Here is a 12,493-nt window from a genome sequence, read left to right as displayed (position 1 = left end):
GGTTGCACATTTCTGCGTTGCCGAAACAACACTTTTCTTAACTTCAGGCAAAAGTTTTTTATTGCTAAGGCGTGCAGCCACTTCGCATAATATTATGCTATCATCCTCATGCTATTTTTAAAAATGATGATATAAAAAAGAACAAAAATTTCGTTTTGGACTTGATGCACTTATATACCTAATGTATGTCAATGACCTAGCTAGTCTTGAAAAAAACGAACAGTGCTAAAAACAAGGCCAAACAAGAACAAGACAGCGCACTATTGTGTGTCTTGTTTGCAGGCCAGACATGTTGCATCCCGGTTAACAGTGGGAATAACCATTGTTTTCTAGCCAGATCTTCTATTGAGTGGTACAGCCACAACTGTACATACCTAAGAGGGCGGGCAATATTTTGCGAGTCGCCTATTAATCGCGCTTTAGGCATTGTGGGCATGCTATATTATTGAAAATTTTAAAATACAGCAACGAAGCTTTGCCCTAGCACTTTGATAGTATCATAAGATGCAAGTTTCACTCACTTTTGGTGACCTGCTGTCCGAATTGTTTGAAGAGGTGTTTGGAAGTAACTTGCGTTCATGGTATTGTAGCCATCACGCGACGCATATTGTTATTTGATAGCAGTCTGGAATTGATGACGCAGACAGTCTGAAGCAGGGCTGCTTCCTGTTTAGAAGCCTTTGTGAAAATTATGCCATCCATAGTTCGCGGTAAAATAAGGGCCAGTAGCTCCGAGAAATTTGAAAGCGTCGTGTCTCCCGACTCTGAAAATTCCCAAGGCATTTAGTTAAGATATGCTCTTCGCAGCAAGCAGGCATGTGTTATGACGGAGTAGGCGAGCCTCAGCTAGGCAACTGGCCACGGCCGTCTGGTGTTGAGCAATCAGGCAGTGTTAAAACACACTCCCTATGTCCATAATATCTGCCAATGTTGTCCTTGACACCTTTTATGTGCATCGGCTCCCCTCCTCTTATCCATCATGCCACACCCCTTAAAATTCTTTTCCGTTAGTCACTGTCAGACTCTAACGTTCATTGGGTTGTTGAACGGCGCAGCAGCCCCTAACATTCCTATATTTTGTTTCTGCGTGGACATCGAGGCCATTCACCTAACTGCCCTCCCAGCTGTTCGTTGTGGCAGTTTCTTAGCTTCCCTGGACTAACACCCCTGTCCTTGATATATTTTGCCATGTGCAAATCAACGTTCTGTATGTCTTTCTTGTCCTGTTTTTTGCCCTGTTTTCATTCTTACCAGCGTGTACAAACAAGCCTAACAGCAGGCTCTTCTAAAGTTTATTAACATAATGAAAGTCAGAGAGAAAATGAATGTGTAAGGCTTGGGCTATACTTGTTTTTTTTTCCTCCTTTCTTATGCTCTTTTTTTTTCTGCTGCGAAAGATGTATTTGTTCAAAATGATTAGAGATACATTATTTTGTCATGTATATCAGCCTGCATGCCGAACTGTAATAGGAGCAGAGGGCTTTTGTCAGGCTACGTAGCCTTTAGCCTCTGCTCCCGTTCCTGTAAGCAGGCAGGACAAATAAACTTCAAACTTCAAAGGAAAGAAAAATAAGAAAACAAAAAGGGGGGGTGCTTATCATGCATATCCTAGATAAGCAACTCGCATTATTTTCGGAATGCTTTTCTTCTGTGCTGCATGGTCGACGATTTGGACAAGTACCAGAAATGAGAAGCTGTCAGATGACTTAAAGGCCTGGTGGGGAGCAACAATGTTCCCAAGTTCTATGCATGGCTTCATTCTATCTTTATCTGTGTATGGAATTTTTAGCGCTGATCCCCCCCCCAGTACCTATGGTTGACACCATCCAGAGTAAGGTAGAGGCGTGCCATAAATGGGGCCGCAATATTGTGTGCATGCGAGAGGGACCCCGTGACAACCCCCCTCCTCCCCTCCCCCTTACAGACTGCCTCTAGCCCTTGCCTGGCTTTCCCCTTGCCTGGCTTTCACATTCGAGCTTTCTCTTTCATCCATGTTGTTCTTTTAGAGCCGACCTCCTGAAACTTTGTTCTGTGGGAAAGGGGGGATCTTCATCAGAAGATTTTAAAGGTGCATTGGCTATCATATGTCAATGCACCTTTCTTTACCTATGGGTAACCCATCTGCAGTTTATGAGAACAAACATGTATGCTGCTAGTGGATTGAGGAATCGTTTTGCTTTATTGAAGAATTTTCTGGTGGCTGCACACCGTAGAGATGTGACTAGCCACAGTGTGCCGCCAACAAGGCCAACAGAAAATGTTATTGTGCTTGTAGATACACTGACTTGTAGATACACTGACTGTGGCCCAAGGCATATTGTTCTCATAATACGTGAAGCTTCACAGAAACAGTTATGTGGTAATCGCCATGCAGTGCCGAACAGTACGCGCCTATGCATGCGGCTAGTGTGTTAACCGGGCCTACGTGCAACCATCAGCTGTTTGTATCCGTGCAGGCATACATTTAGTCGAGCCTTGTTCACTCTTACACCGTATCCATATGGCCAACCTTCACTTCCCTGCTCCCCTCTGGCACAGAGGTATCTGTGGTAAGGAGGGTTCACCCCTTAATTATGGTCGAACCCACTTATAACAATATTCAAGTGCCACAAAAATTTCATTGGTATAACCGATAATTGTTATAACCGGGTTGCATGAAAAAATCAAAATAGGGGGATGGCAGACCTGATGGGAGAAAACTAATGGCAGGGAGGCCAGTGCCCCTCCCCACTACCTTCCTTCATCAGACTGCCGATTGTGTTCACTCATTTAACTGATTCCTGGGTGCTCCGATCATGTCTAACAAAGTGCAGCTGTTGGCGTTCAAGAATGGCACTGCTATAACAACTGCAAAGAGGGGTCGCAGGTGGCAAGCGATATGCGGGCACTGCTGAGACATCGCTTTGGTGGCCCCAAAAGGGGCCTTTTAAAAATTGCGAGAGGGCTGCTGCTGCAGCCTGGCCAGCTTGAGAAATCCAGAAGAAACGCTAAGGCGAGATCGCCACCAGCATCTCGCCACGTATTCTGACTGACTTGCACGAGAACACTCTTATGTCTGTCAGCCTTGCATGCTTTACGCGAAGCTTGTCGACATCCTTTTCCAAGGCACCTATGTGCTCCACGTATTGCAGCGGAAGGTTCCTCACAAAAACGAAGCCCCGGAGCGACTGAATCATCTGCCGGGCCTCTTGTGAGGACAATGTTGAGGCAGCCTGCCTTACTGCATCATCGCTGCTGTCGTCGCTGTCACTATCCGGCACTTGGTTTCCAGATCTATAGCCGTGCGCTTTCTTTTCACTGACAACATTATGCATTGCCGATGCTCAGCGGGCACATCAGCCATCTTCCATTTAGGTGGCGAGTCAACGAGCCTGAGGAACCGCTTGGCCAGGAACAATTTTGACGCAACCAACAAAGACGAACGTGAGCGATTAGGCTGTGAGCAGAACTACACTGAATGAGAAGCCAGTGAGCAACATGCGAACAATATGTGAGTAGCGCAGTAGGTGCAGTCCATTTGTGTTTCAGGGAGTTGGGGCGGCTTAGGGCTATGGGCACAGCCCATTCGTGTTCGGAGTAGTGGGAGAATGACGGGAGAGAGGTGCGCGTAGATGGCTGGAAAATGAGCGTGCGGCGGCTGTTGAAGCAGCGGCTCGTCATGCAGTGGCTTGAATTTCTCGTTTTCTTTTTTTCTTTTCAAGGATTTCGCATTTCGCTACCTTTCGGCTTGGACATCCAGCAGCCAGACTTCATCGTTATAACCAATAATGCGGCATTTAGTCATTGTAGTAAGTGGGTTTTTTGCCGTGAAAAAAACACAGAAGTTGATGTTGCAGCAGCTTCTCATTGTTATAACTGATATATTGTTCAGGGTGTCTACCAACCGGGAAAACCGGGAATTCTCAGGGATTTTGAGTAGTCTGGAAAAAGTCAGGGAAAACTCAGGGAATTCGGGCCTCTATCAGGGAAGATTAGTGGCAATTTTATTGAAAGGGTCAAAAGTCGCGGTAATGCTGGCTCGAGTAGCAGACAGGAATCGTAATGAATCGTCTTTGACGCCCTGTCGTTGGCAGGAGGAGTTGCCAGTGTACAGTCAATGAGCGACTTTCCGGATTCCCGATAATTTGGACGGCTTCGCGGCGCCACCTCGTACCCCATAGTGTCAACGTATCAGAACGTGTGAAATTTCCGACGCAAGAACTCTTTGCTGTTCGATTTTCCGGACGTTTTGCCGCGACCGCAGGTCCGAAACGGCATTAATCGAAGGCACCACTGCTGCCGTTTTGATTACTTCGCCGCCTCGAACCGGCACACTCGCACGCAGATCTGCTGGCACCTGTTGCCGCCACTGCGGCAACGCTAGGCCTAGCTGCTTCGACGTTCGCTATGAAACTTCTTGCCATTGGGTGCCGAACATTTTATTGAAAGAATTTGCTGCTGTCAGCAATGACTCCACCTTTGTGGTCCTCGCGATTTGCTTAGAAACTTGGAAAACACGGTGCGTTGCATAATGCCGGTTCGTGAAAGTCAGCTTCGCCTCTGTAAAGAATAGTACTCGGTAAAGCTTACGGAAAAGTATTGCAGTGAAGCATAACAAGCGTGGGAAGGGGCTATAGCCACGGAATACAGTATGTATATCTTAATTATACACGCGGGCACCCGGCATTTCCTGTCACAGTACGAGCACAGGTATGCCTAATATGTGTACTGACAGGCCTTCAGAGTGTTTTCGAACGTGCCTGTGGCGGTTTGAGCCCCTAAGGGCAGTAAATGACACGCATTTATTTTTTTCCAACTGGACGATTTTTCGGACGTTCTTGCGGCCCCTAGGGAGCTCGAAAAATCGGTCGTGGACTGTGCAACTGATCAAGATGCTTCAAATGGTCCTTGGGGCGAACGAGTGACGGAAAGCGGACAAGAACAGAAGTGACCTACGCATTGAGGAATAAACGAGAAAGGAAGCTTGTTGCCGCCGTTTTGAAATTGCTTGAGCTCAAAAAGTAAAGTTTTGGCTGATGCCGAGATGCAGGTGTCCCTCATCCAAGCCAAAATACACCCTTTGAAGCAGTGCAACACAACACTCGGGCGTCGTGCACGGGCTGAGAGTATGTCAGGACTATTGAGGTTGACTTACGAGCTGTTGAGAGAGAATCTCAATTGTGACAGAGTTCAGGCCTCATCCCACTGAGGTTGCTATCAGTTGATAGAAATAGCTCATATTAAAAAATATTTGCCTTTGTATGCATCTTTTTTTTATTCGTATTTGATAATGTCCGACCCTATTTGCAATTGTTTTTGAAAACACTTTATTTGCTGTGCATTTTACTAACCCCTGCCTTCTATTCTCTTTTTGAATAACATAAACACTGCTCCATAGTATTCAAATTGGATTAAGTTGCTTTTTTTTTTTCATGTGCTTACTAGAGAGTGACAGCATCCGGCGATATGGTTTCAGCCCGTCTTGATATAAAACATAGTTCTGTATCACTCAGGGAAATTTGCAATGGCACTCAGGGAAAACCTGGAAAACTCAGGGAATTTGGAAATGTCAACTTGGTAGACACCCTGATTGTTAAAACCCGGTATCATATGTGGGTTTGCCTGTATTGACAGCAGCTGCTTCTTTCCCATCCTTCCACATAGCTGTTTTGCATTCCACAAGTGCATTGTCCATTGTCAAAAGCAGGAACATTGCACAGCTGTCGCTGACCTGCAAGATGTTTATTGTACGTATTCTGAAGCACAGCAGTTGCAGTCTGCGATGACGTGGGATGCATGAATCCAGTGAAGGCGGTAAATATACTTCCAAATCGTTCATTTTTGACCTGGTATGTGGTGTTCGGTGTTCCACGCTTTTTGCATCTGCCAGTCCCACCTGACAACAACAACAGCCAGGAGAACATGGTCTAGATAATCTAACCAAGTGGAAAAAAAACATGGAGATTAACGCAAACCTTCACACGTGATGCCTTTGCTACAGTACATGACCTACAGAGCAGCACATGCATGAGCACACACCACCACAATAAAACTGCCATTGTGCCCCGACAACATGGCCGCTACAGCAAAAAATACGATGCGACTTTCCCCAAACTTTTCTCCTAGCGTGTGGACTGGGTAGGGCCTCTCCTCAATTTTTTTCTTCCTCTATGTCATTGACCTTACTCTTGACAGCAGCATGGGCAGCCAAAAGGTTTCATTTTCGCTCGACTCTGTGTCACCTGTGCTTTTGTGTTTCAGCAGTTTCGTTATAGCGTAGAGCTGTGCTGGTTTTGCTCGCCCGCGAAACTTGCGCAAACAACAAGTAGTGGAGTATTCCACGTCCATGTGATGGTGCAGGATGCCTGAACGGTCCACGCGACCAAGAGCAGCAGCAGTGGCAAATCCAACAATTTGTCTTGGCTCGGTTTCTCCATGGCTGCGCACTTGTGTTTGCAAAAAAAAAACGTAGTGCTGTCTGTCAGGTGCTGTTTTACTCACTGGCAATAGTAAAGAGTGGTGATAAGGTATGTAACATCACAACTTCCCTGTCGAGGGCGAGCAAATTTAATTGTGCTAAACGTATGCGAACCCTTCAGACACAATTTTCTCTTAAACTAAGTGCTTTCTTGGCACGAAGGAAGCGCTGCGAGGTTTCTGGAATGGTATTTTAACAGTCCAGCATTTACTTAATATTTGCCTTTAGTGTCCCTCCAGCTCCCCCCCCCCCCATAGAAAAAGCCTTTGCTTTGCGCATTATCGTGCAACTTGTCGGCCATTTTCAAACACCTTGTAACTTCAGACAGTTTGTTTAGCGTACGCTATACCATTGTGTACGCTATAAAATAGCGGGTCGTTATTGTGCATTCGCAGAACGCTAAACGACCCATAGCGTATAGCGTACGCACGCAATTTCTCAGATTTAGCGTTAGAGTCATTGCGTGGTTTGCATAGCTTGCGTGAAACATGGCGGCAGTACCGGCTGCCCGCTTCGAATTGAATTTGACATTGCTTTTGTAAAATTCATTCCGTTCGTAGTAAATGACTGTGTAAACGGCTTTCGCTTAGTCTCAGGCTGCTTCAATGACAGAGTATTGTGGACAACCTTGCGTAGTCTTCGAGATCGCTTCTTGTTTCGAATGAGTCGAAGCCTGATGAATGAAATGGATGGATGGATAGATGTTATGAGCGTCCCCTTTGGAGCAGGGCGGTGGGTTGCATCACCAAGCTCTTGCTATTATACTGCCTAATGACCTACTTAGGTTAAAAAAGAAAAAGAAAAAAAATCTCACAATGAATTCCTATAACCAAATTTACTGTGACCCCCTATCGTGATTTTTTTTTTTTGTACATCTCCATTTTTTTGTCGTTTCCATACTTCCACCAATCTTCCAATCGCCTCTTACTAATCTCTATTGCGGACATGTTTACTTTCCCCCTGCTCTCGCTGAAGCCAAGGGATTCAAGGAGTCCAGTGGAGTCCAGTGGCTGGACTTCTTCACATTCTAACGAAACATGCTCCATTGTTTCCCTAGCTTTACCGCAGCAAGCACATGCACCTTCTTCCTTCTTATATCTCGCTTTATAGGTGCGTGTTCTAAGGCATCCTGATCTCGCTTTGAAAAGTAATCAGCTTCTCTTTGAGTTATCATTGTTTCTTTCCCGATTTCATTTTTTCCTCTTATGTGGTTACTCATGGCAAGTTTCTTTTCTGTTGCTGCCACCCATGAGATTATTTCAGCCTCTCTGACTCTCCGCTTGATGGTCTTTGTTGCTGTGTTGCTCACCCTACAGGCTGCACCGCATTCTTGCTAGTTCTTTTCTTCCACTGTGAATCAATGTTTTTCCTGTACAGATACCTCAACACTCTCCCAGCCCATTTACTTTCTTCCATATTCCTCAGTCATTCTTCATACTCAATTTTACTGCGAGCTTCCCTCACTTCAAAACTTGTCCAGCCCATATTACCCTGCACAGCTTCATTTGTAGTCTTCCCGTGAGCACCCACTGTGATGCGTCTTACTGACCTTTGGTTGCCATAGAGTCCCGATTGTACCCATGATTTAAAGCAAGCAATCGCATTTCCAAAAGTAAGTGCTGGACCCATTACACCTTTCCATATACCCTGGGTCCCCTTAGTGCTCTGTGCTTCATTATGGCTGCATTTCTCTTCCCCTTTACTGTTATTGTTTTTTTCTGTGTTTCCATGTATCTATTGCATTCGTTTATCCATATACCAAGGTATTTATGTTCTATTACCCGAGGTATTTCCTGGCCCTGAATTTCCACTGTCTGTTCACTGTTTTCTTTGAATACCGTAATGCCTGATTTTCAAACGCTAAATTTCAAACCTAGATTCTCGCCTTCCTATCCACAGATATTAGCCAGACGTTGAAAATCACTTTGCTTGTTAGCTAACAACACAATGTCGTCCGCATAAAATAAACCTGGAAGCTGCTGCTCTGCTATTGTACCCGCCTGTCTGTACGAGAACCCGCTGTGGTTGCTCAGTGGCTATGTTGTTGGGCTGCTGAGTAGGAGGTCGCGGGATTGAATCCTGGCCACGGCGGCCGCATGTCGATGGGGGTGAAATGCGAAAACAGCCATGTACTTAGATTTAGGTGCATGGTAAAGAACCCGAGGTGGTCGAAATTTCCGGAGTCCTCCATTACGGCGTGCCTCATAATCAGAAAGTGGTTTTGGCACGTAAAACCCCATAATTTTTTTGTTTGTATGAGAGATTAAACCCGATATTACTTCGTTCTAGCGCCCTCTCCATCCTCACCATGTACATCATGAACAGCAGTGGGGATAAATGGCACCCCTGCCTCAGTCCCTTGTTGATATCAACTTTCTCCTTGCTCCTCATCTCTTCCCATTTAATGCAAACTGTATATTCTAGGTAAATCTCTCTCAAAAGCTGTAGACAATCGTCACCCAAGCCTTCCCCTTCCAGAATATCCCACAAAATGTTGCTGACTCCGTTGTCAAACGCTCTTGTAATGTCTGAAAAGGCTACTTATAACGTTCTCTTTTCTACTCTTGATATTTCAATGCACTGGTTAAGAACAAATAAGTTATCATCGACACGCCTACCTATTCTGAAGCCATTCTGAAGTTCTCCCAAAATGCCATTATTCTTGCAGCCTTAATTTGATTGCCTGCATTGCTAACCTGTATATTAATTACCGATGTAATGGTCAACGGTCTATACGAGTGAATTCTATCTTTTGTTCTACCATTTCATTGCTGATTTTTCTATTTTTCTAGATTTTTTACTCTTTTTTGTGATACGAATTCTGTATAGGATTTTTTACACTGTCCCGAAAGATTTGTATAATTGAATCCTGTATAGGAATTTTAACACTGTCCCGAAAGATTTTTATCATTGAAATTCTGCTGTATCATAGAAAAAAGGTTAATATAGTTTAATGTAGCCTTCATTGATGTATACTTTGTAGACTTTATTTAAAATTACGTTGTTGACGATGGCTGCTGTTGTTTTGTTAGAGATCTGGGTGGCCGCTGCAAAATGGCAGCTGGAGTGCAACTCCTCTCCAGAAATGGCTCGTAAGCTACTTCAGCGGGGGTTGTTGTTCAACAGCAAGTCATTCCTGCTCTGGCATGAGGTAAGGACCTTTCTCAAGTGTCTACTGCATGTTTGACCGACTTGTATTGTGGTGAGGCTTTTCATTGCTTAACTTTTGGTTACTTGGTTGCAGTACTTCCGAATGGAACTGATATTCGTTGACAAGGTGGGTCTTTTACACTATCAGTGAATACTACCTTTATATTCTCCAATGGGATAAAAATATGTTTGTTTTTTGTTCCTCTAGATGAGAAAAAGAAAGGAAGTTCTTGGCATTGATGATAGAAAGGTAGGTCTGGCGCACGTACATGGTGTGGAGTCATCTAGAGACATGAAAAAGCCTTATAAATCTGGTCATTTTATCAGAAGTTCAATTTAGTTTAGTTTAACAGCTTTAGTTTATCAGCTAAGCTGTTTCATCAATAAAGTGATCTTATAAATGGTATGTGCTTTTATGACATCCAGTTCTTTAGCAGGCTTATATCTAATTATGCTCTATGTCGAACTGATATGAGTTTTTTTGCGAGTTCGATATAGCTGGGTTCAACTGTATGTCAAGTGGGCCAAGTGGACAACTTATGCGGGGTGTGCAGAAGCAGAGTGGCACCGCAAGGTCTAGGTGACACTACGGAAGTGGTCGCACGTCAAATTAACACTTCTGTGTCTGCCACAGTAGCTTTGCGCCTATGGCATTGCTTGAGGTCGTGGGTTTGATCTCGATCATGGCAGGCGCATTTCAGTGGGGGCGAAATAAAAAGTGCTCGTGTACTTAGATTTAGGGACACGTTAAACAACACTGTGTCAAAATAATGTGGAGTCCACCACTATGACGTGCCTCATAATCCGATTGAGGTTTTGGCACGTACAGCCCCAGAGTGCAATTAAATTTATAGCTTCTGTCATGATGCAATGTGCCATGTGAGGCAATAACAGTGCTCAACCCTCTCAGAGGTTATGAAATCTGGTGCACAACAATGCTTGAAGCAAATACCTCTCCCTGAGTGTTCTGTGTACTACGCAGACAAACAGCAGTAGTGCACGCAAGGTAACGTTTAACATCAACTTGCCAATCTCCTGTTGGACTTATTGTTGAAGAAATTACATTCACCGTCAGCATCATGGCAAATTATCCCCAATCAAAGCAAACAGCACAGAAAGCTATGCTTATATAGATTACCATAGTGCGTGGAATCTGTATAATATTTTGTTGTTGAAAGTATTTAATTTCTACTTTTACATCTTAATTTCAGCCTCTTTCCACTGCAGTCATTTTGTTTAGATTAAGAATTGTTGCAAAGATGCCTTTTACTAGAAATCTTACATAACACTAGAAAGGATGTGCAATACTTGTATTTCTATAGTTAATATCAGTAGTGCATCCTTGGTAGCTATTTTGCAATGCACCATGTCTGGGAAGGCACAATTAGCAAACACTGCAATATCTGCCAGCCACAGGAAAGTCAGTTAGCTTCGTTTTTGATCTTTTATTTATGTTCTTAAATAGCAGAGGCAAGCAAAATATCAGTGCACACATCACAGGATTGCGTGTCACATGGACAAGAGAAATTTACTAGTTTCATCATCAGCGAGGATGCACCTCATTATTTAAAAAAAAATGTGCAAGCTCCTAGTGACATCCACCTCTGTGATATTCTGTGGAGATATTTAATACTGTGTACTGTTTAATGTTATTGGTTATCCTGTATGTTCAACCCTGTTTATGGCCCCTTTAAGTTCTTCCACTACATGCTCACTAAAAGCTGTGTTAGTTCACTTCTTATTGTGTTATTGTCTTTGAAGGCATGCTGAGTGTAAATAAACATTGCATGCATTGGTGGGTGCAGTTGCATGAACCCTCTATAAGCTATGGTATTTACTCAGATGGAATGGTTACACAAGATTTATTGCTCAGAAATAAAAGCGTAAACAGTACACTTATCAGCATGCATGCATTATTGAGCAGGTGAAGGGTCAGTGTTGTTGCAGGCGGGAGAAAAGGGTCGAAGAAAACAGGGTGATTACATTAGATTCTGAAAAAGAAAATTGCTTAGTTTATTCTGCGTAACCAATATTGAGAACCTTTGCTCTGAAGCATATGTATGAATGTATGGCCCGGTCATGCAATAATTTTCAGTACTTTTCTTGTGAAGGATGATGGAGAAGCTGAAGATGCTGTCCTCAAGGCAAAGATCCCTTCACTCATCTATGATGCTGCTGTCAAGTCCATTTCAGGTGCTTTTATTACTCTACGTTGCTAACCTTGCCATGGTCCTGCATTTGTTGATAGCTCAAAGGCGGTTGCTATTTTTACTATCTTTTGTAATGAATCCACGAGACGGCTGCTGCAGCCAAAAAAGGGCATTGGGTTCTGTTACAGCTCTTGGGTTGCGGTGCTGCCTGTAATGTGGTCATGAATGCTGAGTTTGGGTGCATACTGTAAGTGAATTATGTTAGTGACTAAGTAGCAGAAGTATTTTGGGGACACTTTACTCTCTTGCCTCCCCTTATGTTGTTTTCCCTGCATCACTCTAGCATCACCTGTAATCCAGCTTCCTTGCATAGCTAAGCGCTACTGGCGGTCGGTGCAGTTGCAGAATATTACAAGCGATGTCACCTGTTGCGCTGCTAATGCCACCTAACAGCAGGGATACTCCGGCGCAAAAGGGAGTCGGCAGGTTGTGTGGATGTCTAGTGTGCCCATCGGCATGCTTTGTGGAAGAGTTCTAAGAAAGGCTTCGGAGCAGGGCACAGGGAGGGACGAACGCAATTGTTTGAGTGCATCACCATTTGCGTGTACAGCTACGTGTACAATTGGCATTGGTGTCCATTGTGGTGAAAGACGATGGCAGGCGCAGCACATCGCGGGAAAATAAGAGACACGCTTGAGGGCTGGTGAAGAGAAGGAAGAAGGGGAAGACGAGCGAG

At 44.2% G+C, this 12,493-nt stretch overlaps 1 protein-coding gene across 1 annotated transcript in view; it reads left to right on the top strand.

Moving 5' to 3' along the window:
• Positions 1-12,493, top strand: part of LOC135916352 (U3 small nucleolar RNA-associated protein 6 homolog) — a 105,259-nt gene that overhangs the window by 21,334 nt on the left and 71,432 nt on the right. The window contains exons 7-10 of the mRNA XM_065449711.1: positions 9,490-9,608; positions 9,702-9,734; positions 9,816-9,857; positions 11,719-11,800. Coding sequence (XP_065305783.1) covers positions 9,490-9,608; positions 9,702-9,734; positions 9,816-9,857; positions 11,719-11,800 — 276 coding nt within the window. The remainder of the gene's footprint in view (positions 1-9,489; positions 9,609-9,701; positions 9,735-9,815; positions 9,858-11,718; positions 11,801-12,493) is intronic.

This window comes from Dermacentor albipictus, chromosome 5 (assembly GCF_038994185.2).
Source record: "Dermacentor albipictus isolate Rhodes 1998 colony chromosome 5, USDA_Dalb.pri_finalv2, whole genome shotgun sequence".
In the NCBI taxonomy this organism is placed as follows: domain Eukaryota; kingdom Metazoa; phylum Arthropoda; class Arachnida; order Ixodida; family Ixodidae; genus Dermacentor; species Dermacentor albipictus.
Note: the sequence above shows the minus strand (reverse complement) of the source record. Positions and strands in the feature narration are given on the sequence as shown.